At 36.7% G+C, this 18,195-nt stretch overlaps 1 protein-coding gene and 1 long non-coding RNA gene across 2 annotated transcripts; one reads left to right on the plus strand and one right to left on the minus strand.

The window, feature by feature from the left end:
• The first annotated feature begins 1,453 nt into the window (after nucleotides 1-1,453).
• On the plus strand, nucleotides 1,454-4,812 carry LOC110712004. The gene is made up of 2 exons (XR_002509486.1): nucleotides 1,454-1,640; nucleotides 3,025-4,812. It is a non-coding gene; the product is annotated as an uncharacterized LOC110712004 (long non-coding RNA).
• Nucleotides 4,813-15,055: 10,243 nt separating this feature from the next.
• Nucleotides 15,056-17,579, minus strand: LOC110712065. Its single transcript, XM_021890489.1, has 6 exons — nucleotides 17,093-17,579; nucleotides 16,873-16,969; nucleotides 16,307-16,754; nucleotides 15,936-16,214; nucleotides 15,203-15,853; nucleotides 15,056-15,145 (listed from the first exon to the last, which is right to left on the minus strand). The coding sequence occupies exons 1-6, from the start codon at nucleotides 17,577-17,579 to the stop codon at nucleotides 15,056-15,058; spliced, it is 2,052 nt and encodes a 683-aa protein (XP_021746181.1).
• Between the last annotated feature and the right edge of the window lie 616 nt (nucleotides 17,580-18,195).

Below are 18,195 nucleotides of genomic sequence, written 5' to 3' on the forward strand. Positions count from 1 at the left end.
ATTAAATGATAAATGATTATCGTTAAAGTTGAGGTAAAATGAGCTTGACCACTATTTTACAGAATTGGGACTTTTTAGAGAAGAATTGTAAATATGTAATAGAAAGCTTCAGTCTTGGAGAAATTGGGAAGTGCTCTGATATTTTGTTGATTGGAAATTTTTGTGGGATGATACCAAAGTTGCTGGGAAATACTGTGATGAAATTTATGTATAGGTAGAAAATTGTATGAAAAAGTATGAGGGTGATTTACCTGGATTTTCAATACAGTTGACTGATTGTAAAAATTACAGAAACTGCTGGTACTAGTTCCGACCACCACCCTAACCGTCTAAACACCGACGCCTCCAATTACAGTCGATTGCTGCTCTAGAGTCCAGACTCATCGATTTACTTGTACCAAGGCTATGGTTTTAACCTTTAAGGGCCCACCTTGTTTTTGTTTGATACGACTTATTCGAGATGATCTGATATGAACTTATTTTATCTGATTTAAATTTATGGTTTGATTTGACTAAATCAATATGTAATTTATATATTGCATATTTTTTTCAATATGGAATTAATCATATTTAGAGATTAAAATATTGCACAAAAAGCGATTATGATATGAAATACCCCAAAATGTATAGGAGGCTCGCATATTATTTAAATAGAAGGCTCGTATATAGCAACCATAAGTCGACCACTCTGTGAGTGAGAGATAGCTCAATTGGTAAGAGCTTTCCTCCCGATTCCAGGTGATACTGGGATCGATTCTCATCCCCGCCCTAAGTGGCTCATATGAACCAAAAAAAAAAGGTCGACCACTCTTTGGACAATATTACCCTTCCCTTCTTTGTCTCCTCTTCTTCTTTTTCTCGCTACCACCAATATCGCTCATTTCACCACCACCAACCACCACACTTATCTAGCTACCACAACCATCCGAACATTTTTATAACACCGAAAAACCAAGTTGGCATCATTTGATCGCCATCGACATAAGCTTGTCATTAGTGGTAGTGTCATCGATGTAAGGGTATTTTGGTACATTCATTTAATAATTGTTAGTACAATGATAAATTACATAATGTTATAAAAAATGATTGTAGGGTCATAAGGAAGATGGAGAAGTAATATACTACAAGTACTATATGTTAGCAGGGTTTCTATATTAGGTAATAGGACAGTAAAAAAAAAAAAAGGCCATTATTGAGAAGTGGGCCACTTGAAAAAAAAACGGAAGGAGTGAAAAGTTAGTACTTCCATTTCGTATTAATTACAACAATTTGAGTTTTACACTATCCATAAAAAAAAATTAGGTGTACATTGTAGAGTTGTCCTAAAATGATCAAAAGTTACTCTAAAATAGGTAGCTAGAGTAACTTTTGATCATTTTAGGACAACTCTACAATGTACACCTAATTTTTTTTATGTAACTTTTTTATCATTTTAGGACAACTCTACAATGTACACCTAATTTTTTAGAGTAACTTTTGATCATTTCAGTGAGTAGCTATAGTAAACAAATTCTCTTGTCTCTTTTGTAGTTATTTTCAGGGTTTATGACTCGGATGGCAATGGGAAGGTGACTTTCAATGACATTATAGAAGTGCTCAGTGATATGACTGGTTCATTCATGACTGCTGAGCAAAGAGAGGTATGGACAGTTTTACAACTACATTCATTCTTTGCTTTTTATACTGAGTTCATGTGGTTTGATACAAATGTCATGACCTGTATAAAATTTCCAATTGTGAAAACTACTAAAGATAGTTGGCTTAATTTAACAAAACTTTTTTTCTGTTTTATTCTTTACCAGTTACTTTTCTATTGCACGATGACCATTCTAGTTCAACAGAAATATTTAAAAACTCACTGATGAATGACATTGGTTGAGCTGGGTAACAACTCCCCTTCCTCCCCTTCTCTCAAGTCTTAATATAGTGATAAGATGTCAAGCAAGCACTAAGTATACCAGAATATAGGAAAAATATTATCTTGTAAATAAAGAATTCATAATGTTGCCTTATGTCTGTAATGGCGGAAGGACTTTATCTGTGATGGGTAAATAATAGGTTGTTTGTTGCTTTACAACAAATAAAAGTAGAACATGTTTATATTACGTCATTTGATTTAGTTGATAGATTGCTCAATAGTAACGCTTTTGATTTAATTAAACAAGGACAAGAAAGACGTCATTGATCCAGACAAAATATTATACTAGCATTGTTGTTGCTTTTCCATCTTTTTGGATCATCCATGAGAATTTAATGCCTTCAGAAGTCATTCTGTACAAAACCTGCTTTCTAAAATGTTTCTGCTTAATATGCGACTAAAGAGAAATTAGAGCAGTTTCTGCTTCATTTGATTGATATGGCCATACTGGCATTACTTCTGCCTATTGTTAGCCTCATTTTTTACTTAGGCATTACTTGGTGCCATATTTGACATTGTCAATGTTAAATGAGCTGTTTGTGTATCGCCTTTTGTGCCAGAATTGAGCTGTGTGTGTATGGCCTTTTGTGCCAGAATTGATGTCCATCTGATGTGTTCATAGTGTACCGTGTAAGGTCAAATTTCTATAAATGTAAATAATTATTAAACCACAATATGCTGTTGTTACGTATTGCAGTTTTCAAATTTTCGTAAAGTATTGAATATACATGGTTTTTTTTTTTTTTTTTTTTTTTTTTTTTTTTGTGTGTGTGTGTGTGTAATAGGACTCAAACATGAAAAGTGTGTTATTCTTTCAAAAACTGCAAAGGTTTTTGTAACACCAGATGTGATAATATTTTGGGATGAAAAAAAAACTATTTGCTGCATCATTAATGGTCACTCTTATAATGTAAAACTTTCTTATATAGCATATAGGCTGATAATCTCTTGGACTCTTCATTAAAAAGATAATCTCTTGGACTCTATTTTATGATTTTATCCCTTTGTATAAGCTTCGTGTATGTGGGCTTTGCTATGCTTGTGTAAGTGGAATATATAAAGTGCAGCATCGGTCAGTCTCTAATTGTTTGTAATATGTGCCATAGGCGGTGTTGACGCAATTGTTGCAGGAAGCTGGCTACACAAGGGAGTCTTATTTGATGCTGGATGATTTTGTGAAGGTATCATTCAAAAATATAAATCTGAGACAACGATTTGTTAGTTCAGCTTTATTGCTGTTTCTCATCTCAAAGTTGCCTCTATATTATATTTCATGTATCCCCAATTCCACATCATATCATAATAACTCGTGAATTGATGTCTTATTTCCAATGTGCTTCAAGGTGATAAGAAATTTTAGGAGTTGCTGATCAGATAATCATTTTTTAAATTGTTGGTATATGGCAACATCTAGAGTTATGCATGACAGCCTCCATGATCTTCTGTTTTATATTGTCAAAAATAGAGTGCCAAAAAAAAACAGAAAAAAAAGAGAAACCATACAAAACTGTTTGATGGCTTGCTATTTACGGAATTTTGTGTTGATTAAACTATAAAAATTAGTCTTCTCATAATGTATAGGCCTACCGTTGTTATGTTCTTTCTTACCATGATTTAGCCAGTTAGCCCCATGCTGTTTTCAGTTTGTGCTATGTTACCTGTCTATCATCCTTGACATTGTAGGCATCAATTCTTTTAGGGCAGCTTTAACCTCTAAAAGTAGGAAGCTTCTTTTCAAAGATATTTTGTATTGGATAATCTTTTCAAGAGTTACAAATGAAGTTTTTTTTTCCAAGTAATTATGTTTGATCCTTTTCTGTCCATGATAAGTTCTACTGATAACTGTTGAATATGAACTCTGAAACTTGACAAAAAGCATTCTAAATATGCATCCTTTGTTTTCTTGAGTTGGGAAGTTCTAGGAAGTACAACTTCCTCTCCGACACCTAGTGTTTGTCTTGGATAGTGCTGAACATTCCAAACACCGAGCAATGCAAAGTTGATGTATTTCCCTGTAATAGTATCTGCCCGTGTTTGCTCATGTGAAATGCAAATAGGTGGGAGCTACAAATTGATTGCTTGGAAAGAAATATAGAATAATTGGAATTTGAGTGTTACTGTTTATATGTAGTATTAATATTAATGTTTGTGCTGATGACTTGGAAGTTTTTGTATTTGTTGTCACTTGTGAGCAACTTTTGATGCAACTTTATAATATATTTTTGAGTTACTCCATGCTGATTTAGGTGAGTATATTTGTAAAAACATTTGTATAGATTTCTAGAGCTCGTATTTCTTTGCATCATATGGACTGTCTTCAGTGATTTCACGAGCACCTATTTGCTATTGAATTCTGTGTGATTGTGCCTCTTAAACCTCTTTGCACAGCTCTTTATCCAAACCTGACCGAATTTTCTGGTCATACTCAGATTTTGCAAATTCGGACATGAAGATGGATGTAGAGATTCCAATAGATTAAGCATGCATTTGAAAGACGGCACTTATTAATAATCAGAAACAGATGTTGCTAGAATGTGTTGTGGAGCAACTGTGAACTTTATAATAATATGGACACACTATATCATGCAAAAGCAAATGGATTAGTTGCTTCATTGAATTGGGTTTAGATTTTTTTTTTCTTTTTTTCTCTTTTAAAAAAAAAAGAAAATATATTGTGAAGCTGACAATTTCTTTTTCTAGTGCGAAGTGCATCATTAGTTATTAGCTAACAGCCTTCAGGCCAGTATCTTCATAGCATACACTGGGTAAATGCACATTTACGGTTTCTGTCTTTAGATTATCATATCTGATGTATCGATCATACATACACACGTCTGTTTATTTTAAGATTTGCAATATTACCTTTTCTTTGCCTTCAAAGAAGTTTTACCTCATATGAAGTACATGTCCTTACTATTAAAAAAAAAAGTACATGTTTTTGGCCAATTTAGCCAATCTTCAATTTTTATATTTTTCTCGAGGACAATTGATCGGATAGCTGATGTTGGTTATTTAGTTTGTATACTTGTATAGATTTTCATACTTATCTCGACGATTACATTTTCAATCATGGAGGAAAAATTTGGCGAAGTACTGGTTAGAAATTTGAAAGGGTAAAATTTCAAAGCTGCTATTATTTCACATATCAAATGAAGCCAAAACTTCTGCTGAAATACAGCCAAACTTTGCACCTTCTCAAGTAGGTGAAGGTGCAAGTCAACAAACAGAGCCGCAAAGCTTGCAGCTTTCAAATTAGCATATAGACAATATTCCTTTGATCAACTCCTATGCAGTGCGGTTCTAGTAACATCTACCTTAGACCACCGCTATTCTACATCCTGGGTTCTTGTAACATGATTTCTCGTACTCAAGGTTGTTTCTCCTAAACAAGAGTTAAGTAGAGGCGATAACATGAATCAACGATAGGGTCCTTAATAATGGATGAAAAATCTACCGCGAATTTTCCTAAGAGTGCTGAAGGTAGTAGTAGCAGTGGCAGCAGCGACAGCAATAGAAATATTGTAGCACCCATGGAAATCCTGAATAACAGACTGGACGTACTTGAACAAGAAGCTGAAAACATGAAGAAGATGTTGCTTGTTTCCATGAATGAGAGGAGAAAGACTATCACTGAGATTCTGCAGCTGTTCCAGACTCTATGCAGACATTTATATCATTCAGAAGCCAAGCATCCCCTCAGTTTTCACAAGGTAAGCTACCTTAGGATGATGCAAGTGTTCATAATATTTGATATGGTTTAAAATCTGTGGAAAGTTATGAATTCATGATGGCCTTTTATAGTTATGATAAGTTCATACAAATTTTCATAATAATGTATTTTTCTACGCGAATATATATTGGCAATTAGCGTTACCAATATTAATGAAAGTTTGTGAAGGAAAGGGTAGACAAACCATGAATTATAATTTTGGGTTTTGCAGACAAGCGCTTCAGGATCTTAATTACGGCATTATACCTCTTATATAAACCCTACTTTTAAACTTGTGACAATATTGACAATATTACTGCCTATAAAATGACCGAACAAGTCATGAGTTATATAGAGGATAATACTTCAATCTACATGAACATGACATTACCCTTCATACTCTTCATACCCCTCTGCACAGAATACTAATACACAACACTGGAGCTGTATACCTACGTCCTACATGTTGAAAGATGAATGCCTTGACTATTGATCATTGCGTTATTTGGTTATTATCGCAGCAGGAGACAAGGCACCAGAATATCGGTCTATTACAAGTTTTGTGTGAAGATTCCAATCCATTCCTGGTCTTGCGGAATTCTACCAAGACAAGTAGCCTTTCCTAGTTTTCTAAGAAATAGTGTGTTTAAGCTACATGATTCTGGATGGTTATAATATGTACTCGTCCACTTTGAGTCATTACATTATCTACTTTCTAGAACTTAGGCATTTCAAAATCATATACTTATGTTTTCAAACTCGAGTTGATTATATGTTCCTGTCAACTGCCTTGATCAACACCCTGCTAACGACAAATCTCAAGCATCAACTTGCAGCAAAGCGAACTATGAACTAGATCAATTATTGAAAGCAGTATTGACAAAAATATTACTCTAATGTGAATGCATGGCAGCCAGAGATTCTGTTCTGATTTCCACGGGTGAGTAATTTGCTTATTCACAATATATTCATCAAACTTTTCAAATACACCATATACCCCCGAGTCTAACAAAATGCCCCATATACCCAAATGCCCCATATACCCAAATGATTAACGGACGTCAATTCCGTTAGACATTAAGGGTTAATTGTGCCACGTGACATCTCTTGATTAGTTATTTTTTTAATTTATTAATTAATTATTAATAAAATCAAAATATTTTAACAAAAAAACAAGCCAGCTACCGCCGCTTCCCCTGAACCCAGCCACCGCCACCGCCGCCTCCTATGAACCCCACGCCAACACCGATGTCGGCGCAAATCCCACCTGAACCCCTGCGCCGACGTCAGCCCGACCCAACCCCTTGAAATTGGCCCAAACCACCATCCCCGCAACACCTAAAACCCCTCCCTCCCTCGAAAAAACCTCCCTCCCCACCTGCCGGCGCTCCAAAACCCCCTCCCCCGTACCGGAGAACACAATTCACCCCTCCCCCTACCACCTCCACCCTTTCCCCAACTTCATCGCTGGCGGCTGCAGAAAATCACCACCCCGAAACCCTAAAACTCCAAAATCGAAACCCTAATTTTGGTTTTAAGATATCGATTTTGGTTTTAATAAGGTTTTAGCGTGCTAGTTCAAGGGGAAAAGGGGCGTTAATGGCTGGGAGAGTGGCGAATTAAGTTCGCCGGCGCAGAAGGAGGGGTTTGGGCGCCGATGAGTGGTGATGGAGGGTTTTTCGAGGGAGGTGGTTTTCGGGTAAAGGAAGGATGGTTTAGGGGAAAGGGAGGGGCGTTGATGAGGCAAGGGGTTTTGGGGTGGCGCTGACGCTGTAGTTTAGGGCAGAGCGCCGGCGAGGGGTGGTTAGGGTGGGGGCAGGTGGCTGGCTGGGGAGTTGTGGGTGGTTGGGTTTATTTTTTTTGTTTTTTATAATTATAATTAAATAATTACTTTAATTTTTTATTGATTAAAAGAAATATAGACTAACGAGTTAATGTCCTTTACTAATTTGCGCATTTGGTGACATTGTTATTAAACTCAGGTGTATATGGTGTATTTGAAAAATTTCATAGGTATAATGTAAATTAACGAATTAGGTATTTGTTGAAATAACCATTGTTTTAATCCTCCATCAAGCGTGACCAAGGGCATCTGAATTCTGGTAATGGTCAATACACTTTGACTGAATCTAAGTCAACAATATATTTTTGGATAATTTGTAAATTACCACAAAAAAATGTACCCGTTTTTAAAATAACCACAAATTTAATTTTTATTTTTATTTTACCACCTCTTAAATTAAATAACCGCTCAGATTACCACCCATTTCAAAATTTTGATGGTTTTCCGTCTGTGGACCCCACCTAACGGGTGGTAATTTAAATATTTTCCCCATATTTTCAATTTTTTCCCTCAATTTTTTCTCAAACTGGGGGTTATGGAGCCCAGAGTTCCAAACTCCCAAACTGTACGTCGGTCATGTAGGACGTGTGCATGAAACACATAGGTAGAACGACGAGAAAAGTGTGAGCTGCAATTGTGCACCAAGTGCATAGGCTAGTTGCGTAGGGCACACAAAGTTGTCAGCCCCCTCTGTGCTCAAAGACGAAGGCTTTTGCTTAACTCTAAAGTATTAGGGGTACGGTTTTAACCGGTTTTAACCGGTTCAAGGAGATATTCTAAGAGTTTAGAGTAGATCGGGTCCACATAAGAGCCGTTTAGCTAGGGGTGAAACTAATGCGGTTTAAAACCGAATCAAACCGCAAATCACACCGAATTTGAAAATGTGGTGCGGTTTTTTTTCTAATATGGTTCGGTGCGGTTTGAGAATCCCAGAACCGAATTGATATGGTTTGGTTTCGGTTTTAAGATTTAAAAAACCAAAAACCGAAATACAAACTGAATTATAGCCCATATCCAAATTATAGCCTAGCCCAATAATAATTTCTACCTTACATATATAAAGCCAAAAAATAATAAAACTTAGTGTTTTTTTTAGGTCCTAGAATGTCAACCAATGTGGGTCATGTTGGAGTGAATGACCAGTTAGATGGAGCAAAAAGGAATAGGATGAAAAGTTTCGGTGTGGTTCAGTTTCTTTTGAAAAGCCGAATTTAAAACGGTGTGGTTTGATTCGGTTTCAATACTAATATGGTGCGATGTTTGAAAAATCCCAAAATCAAATTAATGTGGTTTGGTTTCGGTTTGGGCTATAAATCACACCGAAAACCGAACTTCCACCCCTACGTTTAGCTAGGCAAGAGAAGATAATGGTCCGATCCATCACGAGCCCATCATAAGCTCGACACAGCTCAAGAGGCACTCTAGTACCCCATGGGCTTTATTAACAAAATTTTGCTCAAACCTATATCATAAACATGACAAGTCAACCCGTGTTTCGGTCCACTTATTTTTAACCAATTTACCAAAAATATGTACTGTATATAAAATAATATAGCTTACTAAATCATAGCATGTTAAATAGGGAGTCACTTTTTGGTATCTATGGAAGCCCTCACTTTAGAAGAAATCCTATGAAGATAATTTAGGGGGTTTTTTATATCTTATATTAAAAAAAATCTAAGAAACCGTATTAGATTGATATATGATTTTTTATTTTTAACCTATGAAAACAGATACCTCTATTATAAGGTTTTGTATCTAAGATATTGGATTATGGTGATATATGGTTTCTTAGTTTTCACCCACAAATGGGATATCTCTCTTATAAGGTTTCTTTATTTAAGAAATCATATAAGTGAATTTTATGGTGTCTTAAGAATGGTTCCTTAGGCCTTTTATATGGTGTCTTAAGACTGGTTTTTTAGGCCTTTATTACAGTACTCCGTAGCTATGTTTGCCTATAGTGGGGTCAACCTTGCTTTAACCAGGGCTAATGGCAGTCAGATTTGCTGGTGACGGTCAATCTGCCTAGAATGGAGTTAATGACAGTTTATTCTTGCCTTGATTTTCTTGCCTTGATTTTTATAGGGATAGCATGCTTGCTAATTTTTCTCTAGGATAGAACAATCTGAGCTTGATTTTGACCTAAAAACGATTCTGAGACCTTAGCCTTGCATGAGGATTGAGGTTTAGAAAGTTAGACCCTATGGCTTGATGTTCAAACTTGTGTGCGCACATACGTGTGTGTGTGCGCTCTGATACATGAAAGGATTATGCTTTGATATGGACAATGCATGAATACCTAACTTTAGCACGGTTAGATGACTTCATTGACTCATTGGGACATCTTTGAAAACTTAGACGAACTATGATAAATTTTTATCCCGATTGATCTGCTAATTTGGTGTTGAAATAAAAAATAATTCTTGAAATAAATAGTGCTAGCTAACTTGATACTATTTTTCAAATTGGTATCCATTTAGTATTGGATATCGCAAAAATAAAAATAAAAATTCTTAGCTTTGGTTTAAGTGTAAAAAAATATAGAAAAACAAAATTAATAATAGATCAAAAGATGTTGTTGATGCTAGCTAGGACGCCATAAGGCCATCCCATTTATCCAACAAAAGTTTATGAATTGGGATATTTTGAAAATGTGTTTTTTAGTACTCCTTCCATCCCTAAATGATTTTCCCATTTGTGATAATACATGAAAATTAAGAAAGGGAAGGAAAAAGTAGTATAAATACAAGATAATCTTTAACAAATTAAAAGAGATACTCTACCTTAAAAAATATAGTCATTATAACTAGCTATACATTGAAAAATTCAAACATTCAAAATGAAAAAAAAAAAATAAAACTCTTAATAGTTAGCCATTAAAAAAGACAAGCTAATTAATTAGGCTATTACAAAAACTGCATATAGAAAGATTTGAATCTATGTATAGTAATTGGGTTGCTTAAACATGAACGTAAATTTAAAATATGTTATAATACGGTGAAATCTACATTTTAAGCTAGCAACTAGCAATTTATTTTTCTTGTAAATAGTATTAAGTTAAAATTTTAAAACTCAAAACTTGTAATAAAGAACTCAATTCACAATCAATACAACTAAAGGGTGTGGAAACTCACTTGAGAGACATGATAGCTACAACAAAGGAGATTCCAGTGATTGATGAGTTAAGATTTATTATTTAGGTTAGATAGAAAAAACTGGATAAAAGCGTAGATCATGATAAAGTAGGTTCACCTGATGGGTGTTCCATTTGATAGTAGAATGTTATAAACCTTCCTAAGGGAAGTCTCTCAAGTTATCATGTAAACAATGTCACAAACAGCTTAAACCATAATATGTTGTGACACTATAAACCATAAATCGAACTTTTCCCCAAAAGTATATTGTCCCATTTCATAGTGTCTCTCAAATCTCTCCCTTGTGACGATTTCATACATTTTCACCATTTGTCATAGTGTGTATAGCGTTATTATCCATGACATTACTAATATTATCACACCAGAACCCCTTAAATACATACATTCATTCAATGACATTTGTGTTATTTTATTATTATGTGAACTAATCATACAAGTACACAATCTCGTAGACTAATTTTTTATGGTATGTGTACTTGTACTAATTATTATATTACTAATTTTTATTACATTACTAATTTACTAGTATGCATATATCAAATAACATGCAATATTATTACATTACTAATTTTTATTACATTACTAATTTACTATCATGCATATATCACTGAAGTACCATAATATTTACTCCACAATTTTCACATAAGTATCAATTCACACACGAGTATGTTGCACTAGTAGAAAAAAAGTAATGGGAAGCCAGTAATTGGAAGCGGTTATTGGAATCCGCTTCCAATTCTGTACAAAAATAACCCGCGTAAAAAAAAAAAAAAAAAAAAAAAAAAAAAAAAAAAGAGAGAGAGAGAGAATTGGAAGCGGTTTGAGTTGAACCGCTTCCAATAAGTAATTAGAAGCAGTTCAAACGGCTTCCTTTTTTTTTAAAAAAAAAAAAAAAAAAAAAAAAAAAAAAAAAAAACGGGTTAAAGGCTTCTTCTTTCCCTCGTATTCATTCCCTCCTTCTAGCTTCAATTGTGCACTCCTTCTTTCACTGTCTCACCTCCTTCAACGTTCCTCTTTCACTTTCACACACCATCACAGCCCACAAGCAACCACCATTGTCGTGCATGTGTTACCCACCACAACTACAACCTTTGTCTTCGTTCCATTGAAGGGCTTGAACCACCGTTCTGCTTCACGGTGTTGGGTTCGAATAGGGCTAGCTGCTCTTGCTCCGACCACCACAACCACCATAAGCTGCCGCCGTTCTATTGTCGGCGCCTCCACCACAGCCGCCCTCCATCATGCTGCTGCCCCTGCTGCCTAAGCTCCATTACTAGCTGCAACCTAACCATAAGCTGCCTAAGCTCCTCTGCCAAGTGCACCTAAGCCCACCACACCTCTCCCTCTTACCCCACATTCCATATTTTTGGGTGAGTTTATGCTTAATTTAAATTCATTACTTATATGTTGTTAATAATTTCCCATATTTTAGGGTTTCAATTTTAGTTAATCAAATTTTATGTTTATTAATATATGAATTATTTGTATACAAAATGTTAATTCTTACCTTAATTGTATAATGTTATAAGTTGTTTTAATTTGAGTAGCTAAAAATGAATGGATTGAAAGTAAGATTAGTTTGCTTGTAGGTAGTCCAAATAGCATTGTATGAATGAATAAACTTGTGTTTTGTTAAATGTCAAACAAATGGAAATTTTTTAATGCTTGCATCATCATTTGCCTAGATACCCGTTCAAGTCTTTCTCATTAGGAGGAAGACTTGAATAGTCCCCGGTTGGGACTGTTCTTGGACGTTTAATCTCACTTAGGTAGTGAATGTATGTCTCTTTTTCGATTTTAAGGAATATCTCGGCTTAGCATTTCGTCTCCATGTTCTCCGGGTGCATATGTAGGTAATTATTTACCTACATTGTGTACTTGGAGAATTAGGGCGAAATGCTGCCGGATTTTCCTTAAAATTGGAAAGTTGACATACATTCACTAGTGAGATTAGACGTTCAAGGATGGGTTAGGTTGGAGTGATAAGGACCTTTTTGGGAGCATTCATTTTTACACTATATGCATGAACGATATAAATACAAACAATGTACTTTGATTATATGTTGCAATTTTACATTATTTATAATGTGTTGGTTTGCGTAAAGGCAATTTAAAACGTTGATGGATCACGGTTGGATGTATGGTAGACGTGATACGTTGGATTTCTTTAATGGGGTCCAAGAGCTTTGCGAGAGTGCTTCACAATATCAGATCAAAACGGGTGTGAATGACCTTTATTGTCCTTGTGTCAACTGTAATAATGTGACAATGGTCGACAGTGTTGATACAATAAGGGATCATGTGGTATGTCATGGGTTTAGGCCTCAATATCATGTGTGGGTTTGGCACGGTGAACAGGGATCGTATAGGGAGAATGTTGTTGGGAATGATACTCATGATAACAAAGCCGAGATTCGTGCGGAAGATGATTATGGTACTGATGGTGGTGGAGATGGAGATGAGGATGGGGATGAGATCGAGGACAGTGGTGGTGATCACTTGGATGAGATGATGCATAATGTTGAAGGTGAATTTGGTGACCGATGTGATGTATTTGAGTCATTATCAGAGGCTGCCAAAAAGCCTTTGTATCCCGAGTCGAAAAAATACACCAAACTATCAACCGTGCTAACACTTTTTAACATTAAGTCAAAGTATAACTGGAGCGACACTAGTTTTACTTCTTTGTTTTTTTTGGTAAGTAAGCAAGTATTATTACCAAAGAAACAACTTACAAGGAGTTGTACAAAAAACCCAAACTACACAAGCCAAAAAGGCACTCAACCACCAAAAACCAACCAGAGGGCAAGCCCTCACACTACCAACCACAGCCTATTAAGGCACACTAGCTCTAAGGCTAAAAAGTCATTTACAATGATTCCTATTCCATTTACAATTAACAAGTTGCCTACACCTATCTACTATTTCTATACAAATCACTTCACACAAAATATTAGGAAGAAAACAACTTTCTGCTAGAGGACATGGTTCCTGGCAAATCAGATATGATACACAATAGCTGATAAAGCAGCCATGCCAACTTTCCTGCAAATAGGGTCTTTGAGCTGCCTGCACCACTGCTTCCAAATTGCCTCAATGCTGTAAGCAGTATCTCTGATCTTTAACCAATCAGCAATCAAAGCAACACAATTCTTGCTATAATTGCACTCAAAGAACAGGTGGTTCCTGTTCTCAGTTGCATCACCACACAGCAGACACCTGTTGTCAGAACAGATGCCAAATCTTTCCAATCTGTCCCTTGTTTTGAGCTTATTGTGAATTGCAAGCCATGAAATGAACATGTGCTTAGGAGAATTAAATTGATTCCAAATCCATGATTTCCAATCAACTTCCTGACCTGAACCATGCAACCAGTCATAGACCTTATGAATGTTATAAGGACCCTGTAACCAGCCCTTCTCTATAAACCCATCCTGCAACTCATCTTTAACTCTACATAGCTTTTTCCATGCCCAACCAGCATTACCCTTAGGCCTATAATCCCACCAATTATGATCTTTCAAATACACAGAGTGAACCCATTTTACCCACAAAGAATCTTCCTTCTTTGCAATCTTCCAAACATACTTTCCCAAGGCAGCCTTGTTCCACATTCTGCAATTCCTGATGCCAAGTCCTCCAACATTCTTAGACTTACAAACCCAATCCCAAGAAATAGGAGGGCTCCTCGAGAGGTTAGCATTACCATCCCAAAGAAAAGCCCTGCAGATCTGGGTAATTCTGTCCAGTACAGAAGTAGGTAACAGCAAACATTGCGCCCAATACACATGCAGACTCATAAGAACAGCATTAATCAGCACAACCCTTGCAGCATAAGACAGATTTCTACTTGACCAACAGGTGATTCTTGCAAGCATTTTATCAATCAGAGCATCATAATCTACAAATCTTAAGTATCTGGAGTTCAAGGGAATTCCCGGGTATCTAAAAGGGAAATCACCTTCACTAAACCCTGTAAAACCCAGAACTTGGTCTTTAACAGTAGCAGACATATTACCAAAATAAATGGATGTCTTAGATTGATTTGCCAGAAGTCCAGAGCAGTTGCCAAAAGTTCTCAGAGCTTTATGAAGTAAAGAAATGGACTTCCTATCACCATAAGAAAACAACATTAAATCATCTGCAAAAATCAAGTGATTAAGGCCAATACTCCTACACCTAGCATGAAACTTGAAACCCTTGAGCTTCCCAACTTTTCTCAGCAGTCTGGACAGATACTCCATGGCTAATACAAAAAGCAAAGGAGACATAGGATCACCTTGCCTAATACCCCTAGCACCCTTAAAAAAAACCATACATCCCTCCATTAATCATCAAAGAATAAGAAGGGGAACAAATGCAAGTCATAATCCAGTTACAAAACTGAAAAGGGAATCCTAAAGCCTGAAGCATGCTTCAATGAAATCTCAGCTGATAGAATCATAAGCTTTCTGTAAATCCACCTTAACAGTGCAACGAGGTGGCTTCCTTTTGTTCTTGTAATCTTTAAGTATATCCTGACATAGCAAAATATTGTCCAAGATGGACCTACCAGCCACAAATGCACCCTAAACCTCAGAAACAAGATCTGGCAATACTTCCTTTAGCCTACTGCAAATCATCTTAGAGATGATTTTGTACATTACATTGCAACAAGAAATAGGTCTATATTGCCCAACTTTACTAGCACATTCCACCTTAGGGATCAAAGTAATAGCAGTATTATTAACCTGCCTCAGAAGTTTACCAGTTTGAAAGAAATCAAGAGCAGCCTTACATACATCTTTGCCCACAATACCCCAAGCCTTCTTGAAGAACTGGCTAGAAAACCCATCTGGACCAGGGGCCTTATTGTCATCTATATCCCACAAAGCCTTTTTAACATCAGCATCTAGAAAAGGCCTACAAAGCCCCCTGCTCCTATCACCATCAATCACAGGCCCTTCATCAATAACAGATTGATGAATGGAACCCTGAACAGGAACATCAGTACCTAGTAAATCCTTGTAAAACCCTAAGAAAGCATCTGCAATTTGCTCATGCCCCTGGACAGCCACCCCATCCTTATTCTCAATACTACTAATCCTGTTCTGAAGCCTTCTCTTCTTTATGCTAGCATGAAAATGAGCAGAGTTCACATCTCCATGTTTGAGCCAATGGAGCTTAGCTTTCTGTTTTAGAAAGCTCATTTTCTTCTTATGAGCCTCACCATACTGCTTCCTAGCCTCACATTCCAGATCAATCAACCTAACATTACAAGGATCCTTATTGAGTCTTTCCTACTTATCTTTAAGCTCAGCAGCCAACTTTTCCTCTAGGATCAACACATTTCTGGTTCTTATTCAAACCTTTAAGCCCATTTTTACAGGCTTTAAGTCTTTGAACTAAACAAAACATAGCAGTCCCAGTCACATTACAATCCCAAGCCCTAGCTACCACTTCTTGGAACTCAGGCAACTCAGACCAAAAGTTGAAGAACTTAAAAGGCTTTTTGAAACCCATCTCAGAATCCAATAGATCCACCACACAGGGACAATGATCCATGAGACCTTCTGGCAGAAACACAACCTTAATAGGCTTCACAACCTGCAACCAGTGATCATTAACCAAAACCCTGTCAATTCTTGAGAACACCCTGTCCTCCCCTTCTTGCTTATTATTCCAAGTATAGAACATGCCACTAGTGTTGAAATCAGTAAGCCCACAAACCTAAAAGCATCAACTTCTGCTAATGAAACAGGTGAACCAACCCTATCTCCAATATTCAGAGCATTATTAAAATCTCCAAAAACCATCCAAGGATCCATACTACACCTACTGATCTCTTCCAAATACCTCCATAAATCTTCCCTTCTACTAGGCTTATTAAAACCATTCACCACAGTCAACCAGAATAGCAGACCAGTAGCCTTATGCAGAATTTGAACATGAATACACTGATTTTCAATCTTGTTAATAGTAACAGTGAAAATAGTAGGTTTCCAAATAACCCAGATTCTACCCCCTACACACTTTGAGTAATTAGCACACACAGACCACTCATCACCAAAATTGGAGAAGACCTTACCAAAATTCTTGGCCTTCACCTTTGTTTCTAGGAGTCCAAACAGTCCAATATCCTGCTGTCTAACAAAATTCAAGACTTCACAGATTCTGTCTGAGCTGTTTAGACCCCTAGTGTTCCAGAACCCCCACCTATCCATGAGGAGGTGAAGGGTATGCAACCCCCTCCTCACTGCCATACACCACCTTGTCAACAAAAGCTAAATGCCTCCTCCCTATTGCCAAACAGTCACTGCCTTGTTCAACTTCCTCATTCTCAGTATCACTGCCTACAAGCCCTGCAAATCTGCCACCAATTGTACTCAAAACACCCATTAATCTTGTCCCATCCTGTTGAGGTGTTTGCTGAGATTGCTGGTTTATCAAAGGCCTCAAAACAGGCTTCTGAACTAATTTCTAACCTGCCTTCTGAACAGGTGATTGAACTGACTTCTGAGAAGGTTTCTGAACAGGCTTCCAAACCTTCCTAGTAGGTCCATTCTTCTTTTGATTATCTTTCTTGATATGAGGCCCATTCCTCTTTTCCATTCTCACCCTAGTACATTGAGAACTATCATGACCCAGTCCCTTACAACTAGTGCACAGGACAGGTTTCCATTCAAACTCCACCTCTTGTGTCACAATTTGGCCTAATTCATCCATGAATTCCACTTTCTCAATCCCACATCCTACTTGCACTTCCACTAGGAGCCTGGCAAAAGCAATCATGTCTCTATTTGCAATAGCTCTATCCATCCTAATTGGTTTACCAATTAAACTCCCTATCTTCATCAATGTCTGTTGTCCCCAAAACTTCAAATCAAGCCCATGAAGCCGAACCCACACTGGAACAACATCTACAGCAATATCTGACAGATTCAAACCAGCCTTCCAATGTTTCATAATCATCGTTTCCTGTCAAAGAAAATTGAGCCAGCTGACATGGCCCTCTCACTACCAGTCATGTCTTTGAATCTAACTAGGAACACGCCATTACTACTCATCGACACCTTGTCAATTCCAAATCTTCCCCACATACGTCTAGTAAACCCATTAAACACATATAAAGATGGTTTAGCACATAAAATGTAACAAACAACAGCTGAATTCCAGTAATCAACTTCAGCAGCCACATCATCCATTGTTAATTTGAGCATGCTCGAAGACTCACCCTCATGAATAGTGTTAGGGGAAGGATTATTCACAAAACAAGTACCCTCATCCGTCACATTCTTGAACTTATCACGCCAAGAAGAGCCAAGATTCAATCCCAGATTACTCCCCACCCCAGTATTCACAAAAACAGGGTCAGAAAAATTGGGGGTTTTAGGCGAATTCAAATCCTCAAGATTATCACAAATCATCATTAATGGAGTAGAATTAACTACATTTTCATTCAAGAAATCATCACAACAATCTATATTATTCCCCTCTACATCACTATTAACAAAACCATTATCCCCTATTTTACCCGCAAACGGAGAAGCAGAGTTTCGGTGAATTACCTCAAGCCATTGATTCAGTT

Source organism: Chenopodium quinoa, unplaced genomic scaffold (assembly GCF_001683475.1).
Source record: "Chenopodium quinoa cultivar QQ74 unplaced genomic scaffold, ASM168347v1, whole genome shotgun sequence".
Lineage (NCBI taxonomy): Eukaryota > Viridiplantae > Streptophyta > Magnoliopsida > Caryophyllales > Amaranthaceae > Chenopodium > Chenopodium quinoa.

What these genes read in the sequence shown, in the direction of transcription:
- LOC110712065 (XM_021890489.1), bottom strand. Translation starts at nt 17,579, where the DNA reads ATGATTATGAAACATTGGAAGGCTGGTTTGAATCTGTCAGATATTGCT. An exon ending in GCTTTTGTTGACAAGGTGGT is followed by an intron (nt 16,755 to 16,872) that starts GTATGGCAGTGA and finishes GAATTTTGTTAG; the next exon opens with ACAGCAGGATATTGGACTGT. An exon ending in TGCCAGATCTTGTTTCTGAG is followed by an intron (nt 15,146 to 15,202) that starts GTTTAGGGTGCA and finishes TTGCTATGTCAG; the next exon opens with GATATACTTAAAGATTACAA.